At 46.0% G+C, this 27,379-nt stretch overlaps 2 protein-coding genes across 12 annotated transcripts in view; one reads left to right on the forward strand and one right to left on the reverse strand.

Annotated features, from left to right (window-relative positions):
• TBATA (thymus, brain and testes associated) overlaps positions 1 to 6,382 on the forward strand; it is a 73,920-nt gene extending 67,538 nt beyond the window's left edge. For all 6 annotated transcript variants that reach the window (XM_053306043.1, XM_053306040.1, XM_053306044.1 and 3 more), the window contains one exon: positions 6,219 to 6,382. In XM_053306043.1, coding sequence (XP_053162018.1) covers positions 6,219 to 6,360 — 142 coding nt within the window. In that variant the 3' untranslated portion in view covers positions 6,361 to 6,382. The remainder of the gene's footprint in view (positions 1 to 6,218) is intronic.
• Positions 6,383 to 19,424: 13,042 nt separating this feature from the next.
• ADAMTS14 (ADAM metallopeptidase with thrombospondin type 1 motif 14) overlaps positions 19,425 to 27,379 on the reverse strand; it is a 131,334-nt gene continuing 123,379 nt past the window's right edge. For 4 of the 6 annotated variants that reach the window (XM_053310922.1, XM_053310920.1, XM_053310919.1 and 1 more), the window contains one exon: positions 19,425 to 25,489. In XM_053310922.1, coding sequence (XP_053166897.1) covers positions 24,864 to 25,489 — 626 coding nt within the window. In that variant the 3' untranslated portion in view covers positions 19,425 to 24,863. Of the gene's footprint in view, positions 25,490 to 26,475; positions 26,691 to 27,379 lie in introns of those variants that run through there. The other 2 variants (XM_053310924.1, XM_053310923.1) reach the window with 2 other exon arrangements.

The following is a 27,379-nucleotide window of genomic DNA, read 5'->3' on the forward strand; positions in this document are numbered from 1 at the left end:
TGCCAACAGATGCAGGCCCATCTCAACCTTCAGTCTCCACAGCACACTCCTCCAGACCTCAATCCGCCAGCCAAGGGCGCTCCCCGCTAACATGGCACACCTGTGAATACCCCCAGGATCCCATGGGTACAACTTCACCTGGAGAACCATATGTGTTTGATGACACCGGGTCTCAACGATTGCCACTGCGTTCTGTGTCTACTGTATCTACCCAGACGCAGTGCCCAGAACTATTTCACCGCGCTTCACAGACTTTTCCTATGAGCACAAGATCTGCCTCCATTCAGACAGATGTCCTGCCACACTCATCTGTCAGCACTGAAGAGACACAAACCATTGCTCAAACTAATGTAAATGAACCGTCTCCTTGCTCCCCCTCTGAACATTATGGTTCGTCCGATTTTGAGTCGGATTCGGATGAGGACAGTAATATTGTGGATCCTCCAGTGGATGTGGCTCCACCCACGTATGTATCTCCGAATGATGAGCTAAAAGCTTACCACAAGCACATTCGTGCGATGGCGGATTCCCTGGGGCTGGACATTCGCTCTCCTTTGGCAACAATAGATGATCCGGTATACAACTTTATGCTTCAGTCTCAATCTACCGCTCCAGTGGCACTCCCTATGCTACCAGTGATCACTAGGGCGGCTAAGTGCGCTTGGGAAGTACTCCACACCTCCACGCCAACTTCCAAGAAACTTGAGAGCCTCTACCGGGTACAAGATAAGGACAATGAATATTTGTTGAAGCATCCGGCGCCCAATTCTCTTGTTATTGATTGCGCCACTTCTTCTAAGTCAGGCAAACGCCATACAGTTCCTCCGGATAAAGAGGGCAGAAAACTAGACCTTTTAGGCAGGAAGGTGTATTCGACTTCGTGCCTTTCGATCAAAGTGGCCAACTATGCAGCCTGCACGGCCAAATACACACATGGCCTCTGGGAACTTTTGGAAAAAGACCTGGAATCTTTGCCTATACATGAGTTTAGGGCTAAGTTCCGCCAGACCTTGGAAAACACTGGGGATTTGACTCGTCGCCAGCTAAGCATTTCTAAACACCTAGCGGAAAGTGAGTCCAGGGCCATGACAGCAGCTATCACTCTACGCAGGCATGCTTGGTTGCGGTCCACTAATCTCCAGATGGACATGAAAGAAAAGATCGAAGGCCTCCCTTTCGATGGCTCCGGTCTTTTCAGCACCACCACAGACGCCACAATGGAACAGTTAAAAAAATCCAAGTTCACGGCAAAAACCTTCACCGCTGCCCAATCATCCTCCGGGCAGTCATCAAGATACCGACCCAATTATGGAAAATACAGGCCCAACTATCGAACCCAAGATCGCCGGGATTTCAGAAAGCCATATACCCCATATCAAAAGCGTGCCTACCAGCAGAGGCATAAAGCTTCTCAACCCCAGCGTTCCAAGACGCAGGACAACCAAAAGCGTCTTTGAAAATTGCAATTGCCCATTGACACCTCCTCCTCTCTCCCTTTCCCAGCCAGCGCGGGTACCGTCCTCACCACCGACTATTCTGTCCCAGCCAACCATCAGGCTGGCCAGCCATGTCCCCGCATGGCACCACATAACATCAGACAAATGGGTCCTGAAGATTGTGAGCTCAGGCTATGCACTCGAATTCAAGACCATTCCTCGGTTTATGGGGATGAAGCTCACTCCTGCATCGGATCTCCTGAGGGAAGAGGTGAAGGATCTTCTTTGCAAAGGGGCAATATCCCCGGTGTCATGGGCAGACAGGCTAGACGGGTTCTACTCCCGTTACTTCCAAATTCCCAAACGGGATGGGGGTATACGACCCATTATGGATCTCCGTCGCCTGAACAAATTCATTCACGTCCGAAAATTCCGCATGATGGCGTTACAGCACATCCTACCTCTCCTTCAGGGAGAAGAGTGGCTTGCAACGCTGGACCTCAAGGACGCCTATTTTCATATAAGTATTCGACCTTGCCACCGAAAGTATTTACGTTTCACCGTCGGATGGGAAGTGTACCAATACAATGTATTGCCCTTCGGACTGTCTACCGCACCGAGGGTTTTTACAAAATGCATGGCTGTGGTGATTGCACACCTACATACCAGAGGGATTGCTATCTATCCATACCTAGACGACTGGCTTCTGGCAGCAAAGACCAAAGAAGAGTTACTTTCGCATATCCGTTATGTGATAGATCTTCTCCACGACCTAGGTGTTCAAATCAATTGGAAAAAGTCACATCTACAACCAGTTCCGGTTATCTCCTACATAGGAGCAGTTTTGGACACCAGAGTGCAGAAAGCGTTCTTACCAGAGGACAGGTTCAACTGTATTGGAGACCTGATTCGTCTCTTCCAGCATCAACCTACCCAACCAGCCCTTGCCGTCCAACGCCTCTTAGGGCTGATGGCTTCGTGCAATGCGATTATACACTTCGCTCGCCTAAAAATGCGCAAGCTTCAACTATGGTTTCTTTCTGTCTTTCACCCATGCAGGGACAATCAAGACAAACGCTTGCTAATGCCTCCTCAAGTCCTTCGTTCTCTAACGTGGTGGACGCGCCGAAACAATCTGCTCAGTGGGGTCCCCTTTCAAAATCCCTCCCCTACTGTCTGGCTGACCACAGATGCATCTCTACAGGGTTGGGGTGCACATTGCAACGGGCACAAGATCCAAGGCAGGTGGTCTCCTCAACAAGCCCTACTACACATAAATTTCCTAGAGCTACTAGCAGTTTTTCTGGCTCTGCGAGCTTTTCTTCCAATCATACAAGGCCAGATTGTTCAAGTCCAGCTCGACAACACAACTGCACAAGCATACATCAACCGTCAGGGCGGAACGGTGTCCCGGAGCCTGTGTGCCCTCAGCGTCCAGCTGTGGCACTGGTGCATCCAACACCAGATTGCCCCTGCAGCAGTACACATCAAAGGCCTGGAGAATGTATTAGCCGACGACCTCAGTCGGGTCTTTTTGAAAGATCACCAACACGAATGGGAACTACATTCAGAAGTCTTGACCCCGCTCTTCGACCAATGGATGTTTCCCTCCATAGATCTCTTTGCTTGCTCCACGAATACAAAATGTTCCCGTTACTGCTCGAGAGCGGGCCACGATGCTCGTTCTCTAGGGGATGCTTTTCAGCTGAACTGGTCCGAAGAGACTCCGTACATGTTTCCCCCACTCCCACTGATACCCAGGGTAGTGGCACGTCTGCTGTCTCAACCGACCGACGGGATCTTGATTACCCCTTGGTGGCCAAGACAACCTTGGTTTCCGCGGCTACGCAGACTGTCCAAGAACTGTTACCACCACTTACCTCAGCGCCTAGATCTGCTGACACAAGACGACGGCCAGATCTTGCACCCAGACGTACTCACCCTTCATCTGACCGCCTGGCGGATACTCTCCTAAGACGAATTTTGCTCAACCAACAGAAGGCATCCACTCATAAGAATTATCAGAGCAAATGGCACCGTTTTAAAATATATGCAAGGTCTAGAGGGTTTTTACCCAAGCAGGCTTCGATCAAGGAAGTCTTACGTTACCTAACGATACTAAAAACTCAAGGTCTTGCAAATGTCTCCCTTAAGGTCCATCTGGCTGCCCTCTCCGCACAACACCCGGGCAGTGATGGAAAGACTTTGTTTTCCCATCCGTTGAGTAAGGCCTTTCTAAAAGGTCTCTCGAATGTGTACCCGCCAGTTAAGCCTCCTGTAGAACCATGGAGCCTATCTCTGGTTCTTTCATCCCTCACTCAGCCTCCTTTCGAGCCCATGGCCACATGTTCATTGAAACTGGTCTCCTGGAAGACTGCTTTTTTGATAGCAATTACTACTGCTAGACGAGTCAGTGAACTCACAGCACTCAGAGTAGACTCCCCTTATACTATCTTTTATCCAGACAAAGTCCGAATGCGTGTGGATCCTTCTTTTTTACCTAAAGTAGTGTCTTCCTTCCACCTCAATCAGGATATAATCCTGCCTACGTTTTTCAGACTTCCTTCCACTTCCTTGGAGAGATCCTTGCACACTATGGATGTATGCCGTGCTCTGCTGTTCTATATGTCCAGAACACAAGACTTTAGAGCCTCCAAACGTCTCTTCGTGTCTTACCAAGGCTCTTCCAAAGGTTCCCCAGTCTCCAGACAACGACTGTCGAGATGGTTGGTGCAGGTGATATTGTTCACATACAAACTGCAAAACAAAGCACCTCCAGAAGCTATACGGGCCCACTCCATTAGAGCCCACGCTTCCTCGGCTGCACACCTAGCAGGGGTTTCTTTCACAGACATCTGCAAAGCAGCTACATGGTCCTCTGAGTCCCCGTTTATCAAACACTATGCCATAGATGTACGTTCTGCTGCAGAGGCTTCATTCGGGAGAAGCATCTTGAAAAGGGTGCTGCCTTAATTCCTACTGCTCCCCTCCTCCTTTTTTGGAGCTCGCTAGACACCCATTCTTATGGGTATCGACGGATCTCGATCCAGATAAACAGGTTGCTTACCTGTAACTGATGATCTGGTAGAGATCCGTCGATATCCATAAGACCCTCCCGACCTCCCCTCTGCAGTAGGACTACCTTTATGTGCATTGCGGTGTGCAGCCCTTTGCAACGTCCTTTATTGAGCACTTACCTTGGATGAACTCACCTTCGTCTTCTGGATGGTCGTCCTCCACGGCGGTCGTCCAAGAACTGAGGGACTTCGCGCCAAAGACACGCCTTATATAGAACGCTCAGCGTGGGGGCGTGGCTTCGGCGCTTCGACAAGCTCAGGCATGGCTACCGCGTGACTCCTGCGCAGGCGCAGAACCCATTCTTATGGATATCGACGGATCTCTACCAGATCATCAGTTACAGGTAAGCAACCTGTTTTTCTGGATTCCACAGGTCACCCCTGCTGCTTTTAATACTGGGACTGGAATCATTGATGCAGATCCTTGTTCACGTTGTGCTCTGACCCAGTTCTAGCCCAAGCTACAGCAGAGTCACAAGCACATATGTTTGTAAGAATTCAAAAGAACAACAGGTGGAGGAAAGTTGGGCAAACCCCTCACTTTAGGAGGGAATGATTTATTACCCTTGTCTTTGGTAATAAGTGATAATGGCTTCAGTGCTTGAGTGAAAGCAGGTTCTCCCTCAGCCACCATCTTGGAAGGTCACTGAGAGGTTAATGGAAGCCCTGGGCAAAGCCAGACTTAGGAGCATTAAGAGGCTTCCCCCATACACAAAGAATGCTGCCTTTTCTTTTACAGTGTGGTGGCAATGAATCCCTTCTGTAGTATCGTAACTGCCTCACCTAGTGCCAAGACTGATTTCCCACCAGACATAACACCACTGCTTTCTTGTGCTTTCACTGATAAATCTTTCATGGATGCCTCTTGACATAAATAGACCCAGAGCAGGTTTCTATCGCTGTATGACATCCAAAGCAGCTTGCCTTGGCAGTGTTCCCAGGACTAATTCAAACTAAGAAGTAAGAGCCTTTGCTTATATAACAGACAACCTTGTTCCTGGATAAAGGCCTTGGCACTTCCAGCTGCTTTAGAGATGTGAAACAAACATCACCTGCAGGTTTTGAATCAGCTACAGGGGGAAAGAGGAATTGTGTGATGTCCTCCTCCACCTCTCCTTTGAAGTAGTACAGTCTTGCAACCGCATGATGCAGTAGAAATGGTGACTAGAACTTCCCCAGGACAGAAACCTGCATATCGTTTGCCTTCTAGCCTCCTGTGAAGGGCAGAGTGCAGATGGGTGCCAATTTTTTTTTTTTTTAAAGCCTTTGGGAGTTGCCAACAGCTTCCCAAGATAAAATATTTCCCCGCATAAATCAGCTTGCAGGGGAAGGAAGAAAACAGTGAAGTTCTGTATGTCACACCTTAGCAACCACATGCTCCAGCATTTGCCCTAAGAGGATTCCATAAAGAGCAAAAGATTTAAAGAACTAGCTGAATATAGGATAACCTCTGGTGAATCTTGTGGCACATACTGTGTGAAAACAGTCCATTCTGCTATGCAGTTTATTTTATTGTGAACTGCATCATATCTGGAATCCAAATTCAATCCATGAGATCATCTACAAGCCAGACTCATTGATGAAATGTCACAATGAAATGTTTTCACATGTATGTATCCACTGGAATCCCAGAAACCGTCCTGTGGATGCTAAATGCTATGTCATTATTGACTTTATGTCTGGTGTGGTTTTTTCCTCCTCACAGAGAAGTCTTCTCAGTTTCTGAATCCTCTGCAAATAACAACAACACTGCCCGCAAAGGGAGGTGGACTACCATCCCTGGACGTGAATTTCTCTTACACAGAGCCAATTCTGAAATGTGCAAAATCCTGCTTGCGGAACAATAAATGTAGGATCCATTTGTCATCAGTTTGGACTGCTCGGTCTTATTTTTTCCACTCAAGCCTAACCAAAGCTTAACCCTGGGCCTTTTTCTGGCTATCTTAGAGTCTATGGCTGATATACTGTGCAATGTTGCACACATGGTGAAATGTAATGTTTACAAAGTTGCACAAGAGCACTGTTGCACACGTGCAAAAATTGTGCAAATGGAGTTGCACAACAGTGAACCCATTATATGTGATGCAATTCTGTGCAATTTTTGTGCTTCTGCAACTGGACTTTTGCACAACTGTGCAAATACAGGGAAACCTCATTATCTGCGGATTCATTATCCATGGATTCACGTATCTGCGGTCGGGTTTCTGTATTCTGTATTCACAGTTTCTGTATCCGCAGTACAACTGTGGAATGGAACCCCTGCAAATATCGAGGTCCTCCTGTATTACATTCAGTTACATTCAGTTTGTATTACATTCAGTTGTATTAAATTCCTGTAGTACATTCAGTGATGTTATTTGGGATACGTTTGAGCTTGTGGAGACTGATGATGTAGATAGGGTTCTCTGTGGAATGAGTTTGGCATCTTGTTTGCTTGACCCTTGCCCCTCCTGGTTGATTTGTTTAGCCAGGCGGGGGGGCGGGGTGGGCGCCAGGGTCCAGGAGCTAATGAATTCATCACTCAGGGAGGGAGAGATTCCCCTAGTTTTGAAAGAAGCAGTGGTCCTCCCTCTCCTGGAGTCTTCTTCCCTGCACCCAAAGATATTAGATAATTTTAGACCTATCTCCAACCTTCCCTCTTTGGGAAGGTTTTGGAGAAAGCTGTTGCTGCTCAACTACAGAGAATCCTAGATGAAGTGGATTTCCTTGACCCAGGAGGAGTTTAGGCCATGGCAAAGCACAGAAATGGCACTGGTCGCTCCGGTGGATGACCTCTGTTGGAGCCTCGATGAGGGGAGCTTGCCTCTCTTGGTTCTATTAGATTACTCAACGGCTTTTGATACCATCCACCATGGTATCCTTCTGGATCGTCTGCAGGGGCTGGGAATTGGGGGCACAGTTTTGTGCTGGTTCCATAGTGGACCTTAGTGGACCGTTTCAGACAATTTGCATTGGAGGTGTGTTCTAGCCCCTGGCCTCTCTCTTGTGGAGTGCCACAGGGCTCAGTCCTCGCTCCCCTGCTTTTTAACATCTATATGAAGCCACTGGATGAGGTCATCCATCGGTTTGGGGCATGGTATCATCAGGGATGCCATGAATGTCTAGAGGCTGTAAGGGTTTGAATGGGCCCAAACAATCTCAGGCTTAATCCCTCCAAGACAGAGTTGTTCTTGTTCAGTTCTTGATCTGGCCAGGTTCTGGTTTCGAGTGTCTTCCTTGATGGGGTTGCACTCCCCTTGAAAGAGCAGGCTCATGATTTGGGGGTCATCCTGGACTCACAGCTCCTGCTGGAAGAGCAGGTAGGAGCCGTGGCCAGGGGAGCCTTTGCCCAGCTTCGTCTGGTGCACCAACTGTGGCCTTACCTTGACTGGCAGGCCCTGGCAACTGTAACTCATGCCCTTGTCACCTCTCATTTGGACTATTGCAATGTGCTCTACCTGGGATTGCCTTTGAAGATGACCCGGAAGGTTCAGCTGGCCCAAAATGCCACGGCCCGGCTGCTTATGGGCAGCAGAAAATATGGCCATGTTTCACATTTGTTATGGTCATTACATTGGCTGCAAGTTTGCTTCCAGGTCCAATTCAAAGTGCTGGTTATCACCTATAAAACCCTTCAGGGTTTGGCACCTGTGTACCTTTAGGACCGCCTCTCCCGTCCAACTTTGACCCACCCTGTGAGGCCTTCTCAGAGTTCTGGGCCCAGGGGAGGTGCCTGAGACCTGGGCTTGTGGAAGGGTCTTCTTTGTTGCAGCCCCCTCCTTGTGGAATATTCTGTCTCCAGAGATTCATAATGCTACCTCCCTTCTGTCTAGAGTTGCCATGCCCCGTGAAATTCTGGGTTTCACCCAGATTTTAAGCATCTCAGCCAGATTGCTTAGTCCACCCAGATTCGCCCAGATTTCAGATTTCGTTGTTGTTGTTTTTAAAGAAGAAGAAGCTAAGCTCTAGCCCTTGTAGAAGCGGAGGTGTGGAGCAAAATGTGCAGTCACTATTCCGCTCAAAAATTACTTCCAAGCCAATTTACATAATATGCAAATTAGGCACCCAGATTTGGAAAGCCAGAATATGGCAACCCTACTTCTGTCCTTTAAGAAGTTTTTGAAAAATTATCTATTTTGCCAGGCTTTTAGTTTTTAATGCCCCCCTTCTCTCCCCCCCCTTTTCTCTTTGTTTTGTTGTTGTTGTTTTAATGCATGTAAACCACCCTGAGTCTATGGAAGTCAGGCGGTCAATAAATTTGCTAAATAAATAAATAAATTCCACCACAAGCATAACATTGCACGATATCTCAGCCTGTGTCTTTTACTGTGATAACAAAACAGCAGTTGGGATCAGAAGTCCTTTGAACCTGGCTTTCTGATCTTGCTGAATACTAATAGTGTCCCCATCAAGTTGTGCAGGCAGTATCTGCCTCCCTGGTTCAAATGTAAAATGCATTTCCATCATCACCCTCAGCCTTTCTTACCTCAGCCAGTTGACATGGGACAGCTCATGTCTGGCCTCATACTACTAGACTGTCATTTGAAATGTATTTACAGATGACAGAGCATGTAACACAACATAGCTCTCTGTGAACCAAAGTCTATATTATGCAAGAGAACCATGAATGTAATATCTTGGTATTTTTATTTTTACTGTGAAACAGCAGCTGTAGGACCTGAATTTGATAGGAGCCATGTTACTGAGGAGGTTTTCACCCTCCTCCCTACAACATTTTTCCTGATCTAAATCGTCCACTCGCCCTGAAATAGCTCATAGAGGAACAGACATCCAGTTACCTAAGAGCAGTTTGAAGGGGTGCTATTTGGACTGGGAAAGTGGGACACAGCAAAGACTTAAGCAGCCCCTCCTGGGCGCTTTCCAGACTAGCTGCTGGAACAGCAGCAAAATGCCTCCGTTCAGGCAAGTTGCATTCAAAACGTAAACAGCAGGAGGAGCAGTCTCACAGCAACTAACAAGCAAAAAACCCAGCAACTTTCTTACGCTAGATATGAGACGTCCTAGCTCTATATCGCAGCGATTAAATTCAAAACAAAGCACTGGAAATGTGAACAGCAGCACTCTGCTGTCTGCATAGGGACTGCAGTGTCACAGCAAAGGAAGTGTGGAAGCACTCTTCTGAGATCCGCCATGATTCCGTTGCAGGGTCTAAACTGGAAAGCGCCTGGCCCCAGCCTGGGGCAGAGTAATGGTATCTTGATAGCACATTGTTTGGACCTATATTGCTATGCACGATCGCACATATATCTTGATAGCACATTCAGGGCCTTTTTTGCTACAAACATTGTTTACTTAAAAATGTCAACTCATCACAATGTAATTATATCTACCTGTACCTGGGATTACATCTGCTGTCCCCAATGATGCATGGCAAGGCTTGCGCCAGCCAATGGTCTTGGATGGGGATCTGTGTCCTCATTCATGCCAAAAGATGAATCAGCTAATCCATGTTGGCTTCAGGTGAGCAATGGGAGTCCTCCCAGTGCTTATCAGTATCTGCTTCAGCTGCACGTACAAAACTGTGTTGCTAAACATTTATTTCCCATGGTGGATCGTCGCAATTACCTGACACCTTTTTAAAAAGATGTATCTTTTCACCCAAGCTTTTTAATTTAACGGTGGTTTTAAATTGTTTTAAGGTTTTTACTTTTCTGTTATTGTAAACCGACCAGAGATGGCAATTGGGGGGGGGGGCGCGTATAAAAATGAATACATTGCATGTATTTGTACATTTCTCATTTCAGCCTAAGGTAATTGAAATTTCTATTCAGGTTTCCAGGAAAGCAATGCAAGTCCTGTAGCTGTTCCAGCTGTACCTTTCCAGAATAGTTTGTTCAGTTTGGTTAATCATCAAACTAATATGATAAAGATGCATTGCTGTAAATTTTGGGTTGCTTTTTGTTAACTAGAGTAACTTGATGGTTCTTAAGTAGTTTGTTTTTAACTGCTCTATCACCTGAGAGGCCATTACAAAATTTGAAGACTCATGTATCCCACCCGTGAGGAGGGGCTGAAGGTGACATTAGTTGATCCCTCTTGCCTACCCTAATATGAAGTAAGACTTCATATTATTTTCTGCAAGTCTTAGTCCTAAGTGAGTTTGGATAGAATTGGTGCCAAAAGTTTGTTTTATGAAAAACATATAGCATAAATAAATTAGGGGAATGTTGAAATGCTAATATACATAATCCTACACAAGGTTTTCATGTAGCAACCACTCACTTGGCTGGACTTTGGGGGATCCTATATAGGAAGGTGCTGAAAGTCATCATCTCACACGGTGTGGGAGGAGGCAATGGTAAACCCCTCCTGTATTCGACCAAAGACAACCACAGGGCTCTGTGGTCGCCAGGAGTCGACACCAACTCAACGGCACAACTTTACCTTTACTAAAGCCTACTAAGTCTGCAATGCACAATCATTCAAATCAACTGAGGATTTGCTTTCCACTTCTGGAGAATATATTCTGCGCCCCGCCCCCCAAGCCTGTTAAATAATACAACTAACTGTTTTGAAAGTATACTTGTATTGCTTTTTAAATTCTGAGAGCTTGCCAAATCTCTGACTCATATGACCTGCAGACCAGCAGTGACCTCTAGTGATTACAGAGTGTATGTGGCTGAAATAAGTGCCCAGCATCCAGCCTCACCCTGCCCTATCACAACGAGCAAGGTTGTGCTAGAGGGTCAAATGGCTGTATGCAGTGACTGAATTATTCAAAGTGGTGCTCTTGTGCAACGGATCCCTGCAAAAGAGGAGAAAGGGCTCTCCCAGCAGGAGGTGTGCCTCCTTGTTCTGCAAGTACAAATACATCATGCGAGCACAGCACTAGTCTGGAACACAAGCTCCTCACTTAAAACATCTGTCTAGTGCAGCATGCTTGTGCTAACAAAAACAGTGCAGCATTATTCTGGATGACAGGCAATGTTTCTTATACAACTGAGATGAGCCCACAAATGCTTTTGATGATGGGCGGGGGAGGGGGGGCAGGGATGATCTCTTGAAGCCACCTTCTGTCCAAGTCATCATTGCCCATTGAATAATCACTGCCAATTCACTGCTAATTCTGCCACAATCAAGTTTTGGAAACAACCATATCATTGCATCAGGGAGGTGAAGGAGCTGCTGCTGAAGTTCAATAAGTCATGCAGCTAGATGGGATGATTGACAGTAATAAAATTCCAATATGATGGGAGCCCCATTTTAATATTTAGTTTGTACTGAAGGCATGAGCCACCTAATGGCGCAGCAGGCAAATGACTTGATTAGCAAGCTAGAGTTTGCTGGTTCGAATCCTCTCTGGTATGTTTCCCAGACTATGGGAAACACCGATATCGGGCAGCAGCGATATAGGAAGATGCTGAAAGGTATCCTCTCATACTGCACAGGAGATGGCAATGGTAAACCCCTCCTGTGTTCTACCAAAGACAACTACAGGGCTTTGTGGTTGCCAGGAGTTGACACCAACTCGGCGGTACACTTTACCCTTACTTTGCTTAAGACATGGATTTTGTTTGTTTGTTTGTTTGCTTGCTTGCTTGCTTGCTTAAGTGCCATCAAGTTCGTGCCGACTCTTAGCAACCACATAGATAGATTCTCTCCAGGATGATCTGTCTTCAACTTCGCCTTTCAGGGGTCTCAGTGGTGCATTCATTGCTGTCGTAATTGAGCCCATCCACCTTGTCCATCCACCTTGTCAAGTCCCTGGTTTCTGGACTCCTAAGTATGAAGGGAACATGTTAATATTCAAATTCCAGCTTACATTCTTTGACTTCCAGACCCAGATGAAGCTGTGCAGAGGGCACAATGTGGATACTGAGACAAAGGATGTATCATATCAGTCAGAACTCAAAGATACCATTCCTTTGTGATATTTCCTTTAGAGCACAAACTAAAGCAGCAGTGTCCAGGCAAACGTTCAAGGAACTACAAAGTACTACTTCTTCAAATACTTTCAACAATTTTAGTGCTTATCTCATAATTGTAACCTTTATGTATTAGTGTTAGACTAGACTAATATTAGTATTAGACCAGACTAGCACATGGTAGGGTTGCAATGAAGGCCTTGGAAAGGGTATTTAGATGCCATGACAGGGGCGTAACTATAATAGGGCAAGGGGAGACAGTTGTCTGGGGGCCCACTGCCTTGCGGGGGCCCCCAGAGGCAAGTCACATGACTGACACCCCAGCCGCGCACCCACCCGGGCTTCCTTCAGTTGTATTCATCCTCCAAAATTGATGTGAGTGTTAAGACCTGGAGCTACCAGAACAGCATGTCTTTCTCTAGTACCATTAAATGACTTGCATCATCCACAATTTACAAAACTTAAAAAAAAATAATTTAGGATGATGTTCTATTGTGGCACATAGGTACACACACACACACAAAATTTCACTATGCTTTTTGTTACCACTATTCAGACTCCTTTAAGATTTCTTTACTTCATGAGCTGAGCTTCAGTGACGGGGGGCATTTTAAAATCTTGTCTCTGGGCCCACTCCAGCCTTGCTACGCCCCATTCTCTATACTTACAAAGATTAGAATTGTTTGGACAATGGTTTTCCCCGTGACACTCTATGGATGCGAAAGCTGGACTTTGAAAAAGCAAGATAGAAAAAGCATTGACACTTTTGAACTTTGGTGCTGGAGAAGCCTTTTGAGGATACCATGGACAGCCAGGAAAACAAATAAATGGATCATAGAACAAATAAATCCAGAATTATCATGTAAGGCACAAATGGCCAGGTTCAAACTATCATACTCCGGACACATTATGCGAAAACCCAGCTCCCTTGAGAAGTCCATAATGCTGGGCAAGTTGAAGGAAAGAGAAGAAGAGGACAACCAATGGCAAGGTGGATGGACTCAGTTATGACAGCAATGAATGCACCACTGAGACCCCTGAAAGGCCAAGTTGAAGACAGATCATCCTGGAGAGAATCGACGTGGTCACTAAGAGTCGATACCAACTTGATGGCACTTAATCAATTATTTATTTCACAGGTTGTGAGGTTGTCATTGCACGCCGCCTAACCCAGGCTAGCCCAGCCTGGATTAGGCTGCATGTTAGAACCTCTGGGATTTGGCCTGGTTCCAGTGGGGCAGCACCACCTCACCCAGCTCTTTAGCCTGGCTGTTAGCCGAGGTTAAGGAAGCAAGAACTCCCTTAACCTTGTCTATCTGCTCGTGTGCAAGCATGAGCTGTTCCCAGGCAAGGCACACACAGAGATGGGCACCTAGAGTGCCCGTCTCTTGAGAGAATCCCCCAATGTATTGTATGTGTCACACAGTGCATTGCAGGATCTCCAGAGGCTGAGACATGCCATCTCGGCCTCCGGAGCTCCATGCTGCACCCACACAGCATGGATCATCTTGGAGTAGAGTCCACGCTCCCAGCAAGGTCAAGTGCCAATTCTAGGGGGAAGGTGAGTTAAACTAGCCTTCCCCCCCACCCTCCCGCCAACTCACCCATCCAGATGTGTCAACAACCTCTGTACCTCTTGCATTTCATGGCCTTTTGTCCCTACTGTTTACCACTTTTCACTCTATTATCCATGTGCATATGCTTACCTGACCATTGCAGAAAACAGTTCATGCATATGATGAAGTGGGCTCTTACCCAAGAGGTTTTGCCACATTAAATCCGTCAGTCTTAAATGCCACAGGACAGTTGTTGTTTCTATGACACTGCCCAATCAACACTCAAATTATATGTGGTTACTTGATTATCCCTGGTGAGCCTTGGCTCATCTTTAACCCTTGGAAAAAACAGATTAGCCCTCAAGCCACATGCTTTTAATCTGAGGTCCATGGACACACACAAACACAAACACAAACACAAACACAAACACACTCACATCATTTTTCAGGACGTTTTGTGAAAAATCTCTGCTGCACTGAAATTAATTTGCTAAAATAAACAGTTCTTGAAAATAACTATCCTAAGGACCTCCTCCTCCTCCTCCTCTAATTTTTACTGGAGTGAGTCTTATGGAAATACATTAAATGCATAGGGTGGGGGTCCATGGTACTTGAGGATCTGGGGGAGAGGTCAGTAAGTGCCAAACTCCTGCCTTAAGCCCTGGAACTAAAGCTATAGTCATGCCTCTGAAATTACTCTAGTCTTCAGCAATATAGTTTTAGGTTACTAGCTCAGACTGCATTGACTTTCACACATGCCCTCCGTTTAATGGGGCTGTTGGCAACTGTACATCTCCCAGGGCTAAAGAGAGGGCAGGGACCTCTAGGTTAGAAGTTAGGGCTGCCAAGAGAAAGAGACAAACATGATGCCATTGGAGGGCTCCCATAGTACAAAGTTGAGAAATGACTGGGCCCTAGCATTTCCGTGCTGGGAAAAACTTCACCTCTTGATTTCTGCTTAAGCTATTAAAGGCAGCAGGGGAAAGTGGCACCCTAAATGCTTTTTCGCAGGGTCAAGGTAAAGTGTGCCGCTGAGTCAATGTTGACTCCTGGTGACCCCAGAGCCCTGTGGTTGTCTTTGGTAGAATACAGGAGGGGTTTACCATTGCCATCTCCTGCACAGTATGAGATGGTGCTGTTCAGCATCTTCCTATATCACTGCTGCCCGATATGGGTGTTTCCCATAGTCTGGGAAACATACCAGCGGGGATTCGAACCAGCAACCTCTGGCTTTCTAATTAAGTCATTTCCCTGCTGCGCCATTAGGTACCCTGGCTCAATGCCAAAGCAAGACTTTTGTTAAGTACAGCTGTGATCTGTCCATGGGTATATTTGTGATAGCTTGCTCCCACTGGAAACTTCACAGCAGGAAAACCCACTGGTCTGGCACTGTGGGGAGGAAGACTTGGAAAGAGCCGGCCGGGAGGCACCTTCGCTGCCTTTTCTGCTGTGTCAGTCGTCCCTCCTGAAATGACTTTGTATGTTTCAAAAAGGCTGTGGGCTCCAGCTGCAGGCATTGGCTTGTTGTGTGAAGTTTGGCCCTGAGAGGGCTCTTTGGAGAAAGAGCTCAGCTCTTCTCTCCTCAGGCTCCTTGTTATAGTCAGAGGTCACTCCCTCTTGCAGATGGATGGGCATAGACATGACTGACATGCCACTTCTTTCTTTCTTTTTTTCTGGCCCAGAGTCCAGGGGAAGAGAGCTGGTCTTGTGGTAGCAAGTATGGATTATCCCCTTTGCTAAGCAGGGTCTGCCCTGGTCCCCATTTGGATGGGTTGACTACATGTGAGCACTGCCCATTAGAAGATATGGATGAGGAACATCTGCTTGCATGCAGAAGGTCCCGTATTCACTCCCTAGAATCTCCTGGTAGGACTGGAAAAGACGCCTGACTGGAACCTTGCAGATTTGCTGCCAGTCAGCGCAGACAATCCAGACTTAGATGGACCAATGAGCTGACAGTAGAAGGCAGCTTCCTATGTTCCTTTGCTATCTTCTGCACTCCACCCCTTTCACCCCTAAACTGATGCTTTCTGTGCTAAACCTGGTTTCTCCAAAAAAAATTTCCTTCTGCCTGAGTGGGTATGGCCCCGCTGTATTTCTTTTCATTTGGTTTGTGTATCTTTTATCTGGCTGTTTCTATTGTGGTTTACATTAGAACCTTTAATGTTTTTGTGATTTTATTTATCTTTTGTGGTCTTTTAGATTCTTTTTCTGTTGTAATCTCCAGCTGTTTCAGGGGGGCAGAGACTGTGACTAATAAATGCTCTGTCTCATTCAATCATTCATCCATACATTTCCAAGTACTACCTCACAGGGTTGTTGTAAGGATTCAGAGGGAAAAATCATATATGTCATTCTCTGCTCCTTGGCAGAAGCATAATATGTAAATAACACACACACACACACACACACACACACACCATTAAATTATTAATGTATTTTATTTATTTATTTGTTTGTTTATTTATTCTTACAGTTATATCCCGCACTTCCTCCAAAGAGCCTACAGCAGTGTATATGGTTATGTTTGTCCTCACAACAAACCACACAAACACCAATAAATTGCAAGTTCCTTGGGAACAAGGACTTGCCATTTTGGTTTATGTCACTCTGCAAAGCATGATCTACAGATATAGTGCTTTATGGACAAATAGAAAAGGCTTGCTTAACATGGCAACCTATTTGTACTGTGTGATGAGTTCACCATGACAGGCCAGAAGGCCCTGTGTTGAGAAATGGTGATTACTTAGTGTGTGGTCTTGTGAGAAGTCACATTTTTTTAAAAAAATTATAGGTTATTAAAATGAGCTATTTTGTACTGTGGAAAAATGAAAAAGGAAGCCACCGGTAGGCAAAGTCAATGAACAAATAAATAGAATAAATGGAGAAGTGGAAGGGTCTTGCAGAGGAAATGATGGTCAATCGACCTCCAGGAAGAAGGAGGTTATAAATACACCAAATCACTGCAATGTTCCAGCTTTATTATTTAAGCGTTTATCTATTAAGATCTCTACCCAGGTAGCTGCAATTAGTTAGACAAAAAACAGCAAAGCCAGAAGCCGCTTCTGGTGTGACTCCCTCCCACTCCCCGCATGGAAGAAAAAGAAAATAGTAATAGCGGTGGCATGATTTGTATAAAATTGCTTTCTTGCATAAAACAAATGGTGATTAAAAAGTATGAGCTAGGCTCATTTATTAGTCCTGACGGTCTCAGCAGTGAAGGATTAAACAGCCTTCTGTGAATGAACTTCAAGCAGGAGGTGAGAACACGGTAGCATAGTCCGCAACCTTGGAAGGTTACAGCTATTACAACATGGGGGACACAGTCCAGCCACAGTGGTGCGCTTTGATAATCCATTGATTTTAATAGGAGAAATGTAAGCACACAGTTAACTTTTCTATTGTAATCAAGAAATGGGATTTAAAAGTGTTCAAATTTGGCTGCATCCGATCTAACACTACTCCTGCTAACTGAGCAAAGAGACACCTTTTAAAGTGGTGATCCTCTTATATTTAGCAGGGGAAGAGCAACTGGCCCTATCCAGCCCCAGCACAGCATCCCTCCAGTGGCTTTTCGATTGTGAGCCCTTTGGGGACAGGGGACCATTTTATGTATTTTTCTTTGTGAGCCACTTTGTGAACTTTGGTTGAAGTGCGGTATATCAATATTCATAATAAAAATAAAATAAAATAATGAGGCAGTGAAGTTCCAAATATCAACATATTTGTATTGGTTGCTAGTATGCTTCTAGGCCCAATTCAAAAAGCTCATTTTGAACTCTAAAGCTCTAAGTGGTCCAGCCTTTCTGAAGGAATGCCTCCTCCTCTATTTCCCTCACCTGCATTAAGGATGCCCTTTGTCCACCACTTTTAGAGCTTTAAAATTCCATCTCCAGAGAGGTGCATTTCCTGGCTGACTCCCTGTAGTGACCAGCCAGCCCTTCCCTAAAGAGTTAACCAGAAGTGAACCTTGTCCTGACAGGCTGGTGAACTCCAGAGCTCAACCAATCAGCACACCAGATGGGTGGGTTCTAGGGAGTCATTGGGAGGAAGAGTTCTTTCTTAGAAGAAGCAGGCTGGGAGTGCAGAGAAGACACAAGGCCTTGAAGGTTGGCCCAAGAAAATGCCTCTGCAAGTCCTGGAAAGCCAGAAGGGCAGGAAGCTTGAATCCTCAACCAACATTTGGTGAGTTCAAGAAAGGAAGCCAGGGCTTTGGCTCTGAGAAGTTTAGTCTAGGGGAAGTTTTAGTCAGATTTTGTGTTAGACTTTGCTTCTTTTGTGTGCTTTTAAACCCTGGAGAAAGGCAAGGCTGAAAGGGGGCTTTCCCCTCCCCCCTCTGGTGCAAACACACCTCAGAGGCTCTGCAGCTCTTAGTTTTCTCCCCACGTGTAGGCTTGCACATGGAAGATTTTTGTACCTTTCCAATAGCAAAAGAAAGTGAGTTTTCCCTGGGAATTTCACCACCCCAAGCCCAGGGAGGTTCAAGCTATGTAACAGAGAGGGGTGGTGGCGGCAGCCATTTTTGAACCTGCCAGAAATATAGAAGAGTTTTAGGAATGGCCTTTGCTGGAAAGCTCAGCAGAGATGATTCAGCATTTCCTTCCCTCACATGAGCTTACTCTGAGACAAAGGCTCTAATCCGCTACACTCCGTTTTAGTTTTAGGAAAGTCTTTGGGTTGTCAAGTAACTGATTGGATTCTATTTTATTTTGGCTGGTTTGTGTGTCCGGTATTGTTTTTTCTTTTGGATAAATTTGTACGCTGGAGAGAGGGAAGGAGTGAGAGCGAGAGGGCACGCATCAGCCTAGCTCAGTTGAAGAGGCCATACTTTGTGTGCAGATGGTCCAGTCCTCAGCATTTCCAGCTAGAAGGATCCGACGTACCAGAGCTGAGAAAAACCTCTGCTGGGGATCCTGAACAGCTGCTGCCAGTTAGTAGTCGGAGCTAGGCTTGATTGACAGATGGTCTGGCAGGGTAATACAGAATATAAGAAAATATTCTTATATTCACATTCCGACTGGGCAGGATGGGGGTGTGGGGAAAGCATTTTCAAGGAAGCTGGTAAAAGCATAGTGCTTACCAGGCCTTTGGGTAATGTGCAATTCTTTAAGAACAATCATATGAGAAGGACACATGTAGATCCTGTATCCAGATGCTGACCATAGTAGTAAGATGATCATTCAGATAATCACTTCGTTGGTGAGCAGCTCCCATGCCACCTACAGCAAGTATGGATGCGGCCTTGATCACACCAGTATTACTGAGCCTGCCAGGTTTGGGTGGACTTTTGACTGCCCATCATGTCCGCTATGCCTCAGCACACATTTCAATAACCACTTAGCCAAGTTGTGTTGTTCACAGAATGTATTTCCCCTCCTTCTCCAAAAAAATAAACCAACATTAGCCCTTTATGTATGGTGCATCTTCTTTTACAATTGAAAATTATTTTCCCCTATTCCCCATCCCTCAACAAAGGAAAAAAAAATCCAATGAAGTTAATAAATATTTTTAAAAGCTCCACATCTCATATGTACAACACTCTTATACATTGTAACACTAGACATGGTTACAGCACAAGACTGGATTGGTTTGATAGCCCTGCTCAGAAAAGAGTAGGAAATATTCCTCCAAATTCTAGCTCCTCTCAAGTATCAGCTGCTATGATGACCAGTCATCTTTCAGTTGTGCAGGAAGCAAAAATGACTGCAATGGGGGCAGAGAATTGGCTCACAGTATCCCGAGCATGTAGGAAAGCATTTAAACTGGACCCTTTTACCGTCATACCAGTGGATGCACTCTCTCCAGCAACTGCAACCTGATGTACAGATGGCTAACCCCCCTTTAATGCAAAGAAACCTACTTGCAAAAGAGACATCCATTACATGAAACAATTCCTCACATTGCAAGGGTTTTCTTGACAGGATTGCCTCTAGCTTTCTAACAAAATACTTGGTAGTACCATTGCTCCTGCTTACAGCACATTCCCTTGGTGCTTAGTATTGCTTTGGGAACAGGCTATCTCAACCTATATGAGGGGCACAAATGATTCTTTGGTATCACAACTCCCAGGTAGGTTACATATTGCTTTACATGTGTAGGCCCCCAGTAGAGGGTCTTCTCTAATCAGGATGGAACCCCATTTCAGAGGGGGAAAAGAACCCATTCCAACTTAGACCAATGTGTTGAAGGGGCTGGAGAGACTGCAATCAACTTGGTCTCTGTGAGATACTTTCTACAGCAACACTGGCTGTTCTTTATCATAACTCTGAAGCCCATTTGGAAACCTTTTTTGCTTTCTGTATTATTGGTACATCTCTCTCCTCCCCATCTTAAAGTCAACAGTTCGGTTCCACAAATCAAATCTCATGTTTCCAGACCTCAAATCTTGCTTCGATATCAGTAGTCAGCTGTAAAGAGGCCATTCTTCTACCACCTCCAGAGATATCATATGGTGGAACTGTACTAATAAAGATCAAGATGGCTGAAGGGGCCGGTGCCAAAGGTGCCACCCACTCCTAGTGGGTCCTCCTTCCAAACAAGCACTGTGTTTAAGGGTGAATGGAAGGCCCATTAAAGGAAGTAGCACTCTTTAAAAACACACTACACATAAATTAAGTTGTCACAAGCTGACCCCGCACAGAGCATCTGTGCGCTCTTTGGGGCCAGCTACCTCCCCCGCCCCCAGTCTCCGGCGGGCCGAGTGCTGCCACCAGCGGGCCGAGTGCCGCCGCCACGGCTGCCGGTGGGCCAAGTGCCGCCGCCTGTCGGGCCCGCCGAGAGCCACCCCCCGCCACCAGCAGGCCGAGTGCCGTTGCCAGTGGCCAAGTGCCGCCACCGCGGCGGCTGCCACCAGCGGGCCGAGTGCCGCGGCCGCTGCCGCCAGTCTTTGGGGCCCGCCGGCCTCTTTGGGGCCAGCCATCCCTCCCCACACCCCCACCCCAGTATCGGGACCCGCCACTGCTGCCGCTTCCTCACCCCTCAGCCGGTCCTCCTCCTTGCCCCTCCCACCACCCGTCACCGCCAGGCCAGGCCTGCTCCGCCGGCCAATTGTCCTCTCTCCTGGGTGTGCCAGCCAATCAGGCGCCTCCATAGCCCAGCCAATCAGCTGGGCTGCCGGGATGCATTTTTTCCCTGGCACACCCAGGAGAATTATATATATAGATATTTTTCACAATATGGAACAGCTGACACCTGTTTTCCCTTAAAAGGACTCTTTGTATTGAAATTGCTGAACAAGACAACATTCATTTCTTGTTTGCCAGAGTTTCTCAAACACTAATCTGGGCACTAATGCCAGGCAACTGAACACTGGTTAGCAGCCAAGATTGGCTTAGTACTGCTGAATGGGAAGTTCTAGTCGCTCTTTTTTTCCTAGCAGCCAAAAGGGTCCTGTCCTCCATAAGGAGGGGTTGGGATTTCATGACAATTTAATTGAACCAAAAAGAGTCCTTTGTGGGTGTTTTCGTTAATCTTTAAATTTCTGATTGGTGGCATTTACTGGTATTAAATACAGACTTTGCTTTTCGAAATGTAGAGATTTAAAATGGCAAAGGCATTAATCAAGTCATGTTTTACACCAGCACAGTGCTCCCCAAACTTCTGATAGCTGAGGCACATTTTTTGGAACTGAAGTGGGAAGAATGCTCTATTTTAAACCAAGGAATTCTACTTTGGAAAACATCCCCACCCTCAAAGGAGCCCACACACACACCCATGCCTGTAGGAGTCACTTGATGGGCATGCCTTCTGAACAAGACAAGCTGAGAGCAGCAACTCATGCATAGACCCAGGCAGCCCCCTCCAAGGGTGGGCCATTCTGTTTTAGCACCATATTGGATCTAATCACCTGCCCCCAGCAGCGGCTGAATGCAAGAAGGCAAGGCCACAGCAATGAATTGTGCAAAGAAACTGTGGGAAGACGCCTCTGTAGCCTCACAGGGTCCTTTAATTAATAAGATCCTCATGGCACAGTTGGGATTTTACTGCATCAGGCCCACTTGCTTCAACGGGGCTTGCACCAGCAGAGCATCTGAAGAACTGTACTGCCTATCAGACTCTGCTCAGGACATGCCAAACCAAATACAGAAAGTGAGATTCAGGCATGTATTTTAAAATGCTCCTGCCATTTCAGTGAGGGTGGGAGGATAGTATCTATATTGTAATGCACTCCAGGCCTATAGGATGATGGTGATGGCAATGACCAAGGCTCTTGGCAAAGCACTCCTGATTTCACAGAGGAGCAGGCAGGTTGAAGGGGTTCTGGGGACCACTGGCTTAGCCATTCTCATCCCAAGCAATTCTGCTGCTGTTGGCTAAGTGGTTCTTCATAGAGAAGGGAAGGGCTACCACTGTCTAGGGCAGGAAGATTAGGAGAGGGAGTGGTCCAGAAGAAAAGGGGAAGGCAAACGCCAAGAGAGCAGTGAGGATAGCTGAAATTCACATATTGATCTGAAGTAACTCTCTGACTGCTGGCCTCCAGGATACATATTTGCACTCCACAATGCCCTTCCACGTCATTTAAACAAAAGCAGGATTAATTCATCATTCCTTTCTCCATCTCCTTTCCTGGTATTTTGTACAATCAATCCCAAGGTTTCTCAATAAAGGCCATTTCTGCACAGCCCACTTCCATCAAGTTAAGTGGGTAGTACGTATACAAGCTTTAGAAACACGGAATGATGGTGCAACTCTAATATTTTTTGAGAGCAGACAAGCAGCTGCGATATCCACCCACGAGACTTTCCACAGATATACCCTGTAACCTTCTGTCCTTCAGAAAAAAGAGAACCAGACATTACATTTTCCATATTCTGCCATTTTCCTGGATTTTAAAATGGAAGCACGAGGACTGCTGCCTTTTCAGAGTCACATAGGAAGCATCCCTCAGACAAAACAAGCATGAGATTCGCAAAGTGAAGATCCGTGCGGTTCAGTGGGCATTGCATAAAGCTGTCCTGATCCCTGACACTTGTGGCGTTTAAAAGGGTCTGAGAAAGGACAGTTAATGCCTTTCGAGTTCCATAGGATGTAAACATGTTGGGGGGAGGTGGGAGAATGAAAGGGTTGCAGAAGACAAAACAAAGAAAAAGAGCCTGAATTGCATGTGTGTGTGTGGGGAGGTGGGTCGTGATGGCAAGACAGAGGCCAATCGGGGAAAAGGTTTTAATATTAGCAGCCAGGTGACTGACACCCCCCAGAAAAGGACCTCCTAGTTGTTCTCTGTTGCCATTCTTTAGCATAATGCAACTTGTATCCTCAGTATCAATCTACATCCATCAGATAGATCCTGGGAAACCATCTCAACTGAACTAATTTGAAAACACATATGTAATTTTAAGTCTGTCTTATTCGGAATTCCAGTAGAAGGCTTATTTTATTAAAACGGGGGTTACTGGTGATACTTCCCATCTCACAAATGCAACGGACCACCTAAACCCCAACTAGAAAGTAGAGTTAAGTATGTTGTGAAGGACAAGAGGTGCTTGAGTGAACCCCCCCCCTCTCTCTCTCTCTCTCTCTCTCTCACACACACACACACACACACACACACCCCACAGCGGACACTCTGCAAGGTCTTTGAAGTAACACTATTTCAACTGCAGACACATTTGTTAACGTTTTTTTGTACCCGACTCACTGGTTCATTTTCTCCTTTCAAGGGCAAAATACTCACTCACATGCATCCCACCAGTCCAAAAGCAGGGCACCTGCGCTGGTTCATTCCAATTCTAAGCCACATCTATGCTGCTTGGAGAGGGTCTGCAGTGACTAAGAATTTGTCAGTGCTGAAACGTTGCATCTCCCATTATTCCTAGTGGAGCTTCCTTGCTGATACAATTCTTAATCACCACAGAGCCTCTCCAAGCTCAGTAACAACACAGACACAGCTTAGAATTGGACAGAACCAGCACAGGTGCCCTGCTCTTGGACTGGCAGGGCACTGTGCATTATGTAACCCACTGATGACTAGCAGATGCCAGAGGCAAATAAAGAACGGCTGTTACCATCCTGCCTAGCTTGCAAACTTCTAGCTGGCCACATGCTGGAATATAGGGCCATTTGGTCTGATCCAGCTAGTCAATATCTCACATCCTTTTATTCTCCCCATTGATAAGTGTCACTGCCATGCTAAATAAGGGTCTTTTTCTAGAAAATGAGAACACTGGTTTTAAAATAAAAGATGTTCATTACTCATACACAGTTCAAGAGACACTCAATGTGAGCTGTGAACTTCTCCCCTTCCCAAGAGTCAACACACCACCTCAGCAATACACAGAGGCTGGTTCAGGAGGCTGCTAGTCCAAACCACACACACCCTTCCTGTTTTTCAAACAAAACTTTCTTTATCCCTCCCTCCATAATGAACTTCCGTTCGGCTGTTACTGAGACCAGATTCACTGTCCACCATTACTCAGATTAGAGCCATGTCACATACAGCACCATTTCAGGGTCCACCATTTTCTTAGTGGCTGGAGTAGCAGCAGTGATGAGCATAAACTGAGGAGAGGGAGGAAAGAATGGTCCTCTTGGACTTGTTTGGGTTTTTGCCTTATTGCTTGAGAAAAATCTCTTTGTAGCACCCTTGAAGAAAAAGCTCTGTGGATTCAAGCCAAACTCTGAGGTAATCTCACCTGGGCTGTACAAGCAGTGTGCGTTCAACTGCTCTCGGCAGCTTGTTTGCAACAGAATGGCCTGCTGCTGCAACTGTTCCCATTAGTTTCTCTGATTTTTTTTTTTAAATAAAAGGATTTTTTAAAAGTGCCACAGACCAAAAATTTTGTTGTTGTTGTTGTACTTGCTGAATAAACATGGTTATGTCTGTAACTGGCATTCCTTCCAGACTGCAAAGGGGCCCAGAAATGTGGCAGCTTTGCCCCATGTAAACTGTGGAAAGAAAGAGAGCATAGAAGTTTCTGGAAGAAGCCCTTCTCAAGTCACAACTGGGGAGGAGGTCCTGAGATTGGTAGCTGGCTCTTTGGGCTTTGTGTTGTCCTTTCTCTGTCTGGCTGCATCTTCAGAGAGAAGAGGAGACTCCGTTTCTCTTTGTGGCACAGCTAAAGGTTTATCCAAGAGGGCAGGGAACCACCAGAAAGCTGGGCTGCTCTGGAAGTCTCGAGGATTCCACTCTGCCGTAGCCTGCCGAACAGGAGGTAGTAGTCTTGACGTGTCAGCTTTTGAAGTACCATTGTCAGGACTGCCCTGAGATTGCAAAGCAGTATTAACCTGACAGGTGCCAAGGGCAGTTGAGCCAGCTAGGGTGGCAAGCAGGCCATGGGCGGCTCCCTCTGTCTGTTTTGGAGCTGTGCCCTTGATCTTTTGCAGGTGACTCATGACGGTGGGATGGAAAGGCAGTGGTGGGAAAGGGCTGAGAAGAGCAGCACCCCCATGCATTCCAGTCTCAGAAGCTCCTTGGTCAACACTGGGAGGCTGGCTGGTGGTGGCAACCTTTTTGCTACAGGATTCACAACAGAGCTTGTTATAACCAGGGATGGAGCAGTAGCGAGCCAGGACTTCCATCTGGCAGAATATGGACTTGTCTCCAAGGCAAGGCTCCTCTATAGCAAGAAAATCATAAACAAGGTTTTTGTGGGTTTTTTTAAATGTGGAGTGAGAATGTACATCTATCAGATGGGCAAACTTTCATCAAATCTATCATGACATTGTATCGCTGCACACAGAAGGCGTATAAAATGATTACACTGTGTTGGCCTGAGACTACAATTTCATGTTGCACACTATGCCTGAGGAGAAGTGTTCAAATCAAGTCAACCAGGCCTACATCACTCCAAGTACTGATGTAAAAGGATGATATATTTTTTCCTGTATAAACAACCAACAATATCTGGCAGTGGTGTCTGAAGTAAAGTGGGCAGGAGTGGGAGGAGAAAGAGAGAGAAATACATAGAAAAAGAAAGCAAGCAAGAACCATAGCTTCTAAAGAACTCCATGACTGTGAGCTAGTCATCAACAGAAGGTCGCCATATGTGGAGCAATCAATATGAGGCAAGAAGTATAAGAGAGCTGGACATGTGGTAGCAAGCATGAATTGTCCCCTTTGCTAAGCAGGGTCCACCCTGGTTTGCATTTGAATGGGAGACGTGTGAGCACTGTATGGTATTCCCCTCAGGGGAGGGGGTTGCTGTGGGAAGAGTATCTGTATGCTATGCTTGCATGAAGAAGGTGCCAAGTTCCCTCCCTGGCATCTCCAAGGTAGGGCTGAGAGAGACTCCTGCCTGCAAACCTGGAGAAGCTGCCGCCAGTCTGGGTAGACAATATTGAGCTAGATGGACCCATGGTCTGAGTCAGAATAAAGCAGTTTCCTATGTTCCTATCAGAGATACAGGAGGAGTAGATAAATATGGTGCCCCCACCTTCCCCAATGTCAGTATTGTGATCCTGGCTGCATATGGCAGTTTCAACCAGGAGTTGGCAGTGTGGGGCTGTGTGACTCTCTAGCTCCATCCCACCACAGTCTGCTTGTTTCCCCATCCCAAGATCCAGCTCCAATGATACACAGGACTAAAGAACTGTGAGATTCATGTCTTGCTTGTAAGAAGAAACAAGTCTAATTTCTAAAAAAAAAACCCAACTCATTTGAAACTTAGAAATGAGATCTTAAGAGTCAGAATGATAGATGTCCAGAGAGAGCTGCTGTATTCTTTACTATTTGTAGGAGAGAAGGTGCATAAAAGCATGTACCCAAATGGCATTGGGCCTATGGATATGTCAGCAACTGCGGAATATCAGCATAGGAGCCTAAGATGAGAAGACAGAGAAAGGAATGTAAAAGTCAGTGAGATGCAAGTGAGAAGAGAGGTTAAAAAGACAAGACAGGCAGGAGCACCTACCTAGCAATTCGTTAAACTTTCTGTAAAGGCAGCACTGTGTAGTAGGGATGTGCAAATGGATTCAGGTACAAATCAAATTGCGCCTGTTTCGATTTGAATCAATTTGAGATCCGGATCCCTCCTATTAATTCCCCCAGATTCCCAGCTTTCGTTTTTTTTAAAAAAAGCTAAGTTCTAGCCCTTGTAGAAGTGGAGTTAAGGAGCAAAATGTGTGGTCACTGTTTTTCAAGTGTTTGGATTCTTTGGTATATAGTAACTTTCCCTCAATGAATCCCTATGAGGATTCATTACGCACCTTCATTTCTTCTATTCATTTTGACTGTCTTTTCAACAGTGCCAACTGACAACTGCCATGTGCCAACTACACCCCACTCCCACCCGCAAGGCAGTGGGGTACTACTCAGTTTGTGTTATAGGATTTTTCCCAAGTGTTTAGGCTCTTTGGTGTCTAATAACCTTTCCTCATAATGAATCCCTATGAGGATTCATTACACACCAAAGTGTCTAAACACCTCAAAGATTCCTAAAATATAAACTGAGTACCCAGTGGCTTGTGGGTTGCAGGTTAGTTGGAACATGGGATGCCACTAATTCCCC

This window comes from Hemicordylus capensis, chromosome 3 (assembly GCF_027244095.1).
Source record: "Hemicordylus capensis ecotype Gifberg chromosome 3, rHemCap1.1.pri, whole genome shotgun sequence".
NCBI classification, from domain to species: domain Eukaryota; kingdom Metazoa; phylum Chordata; class Lepidosauria; order Squamata; family Cordylidae; genus Hemicordylus; species Hemicordylus capensis.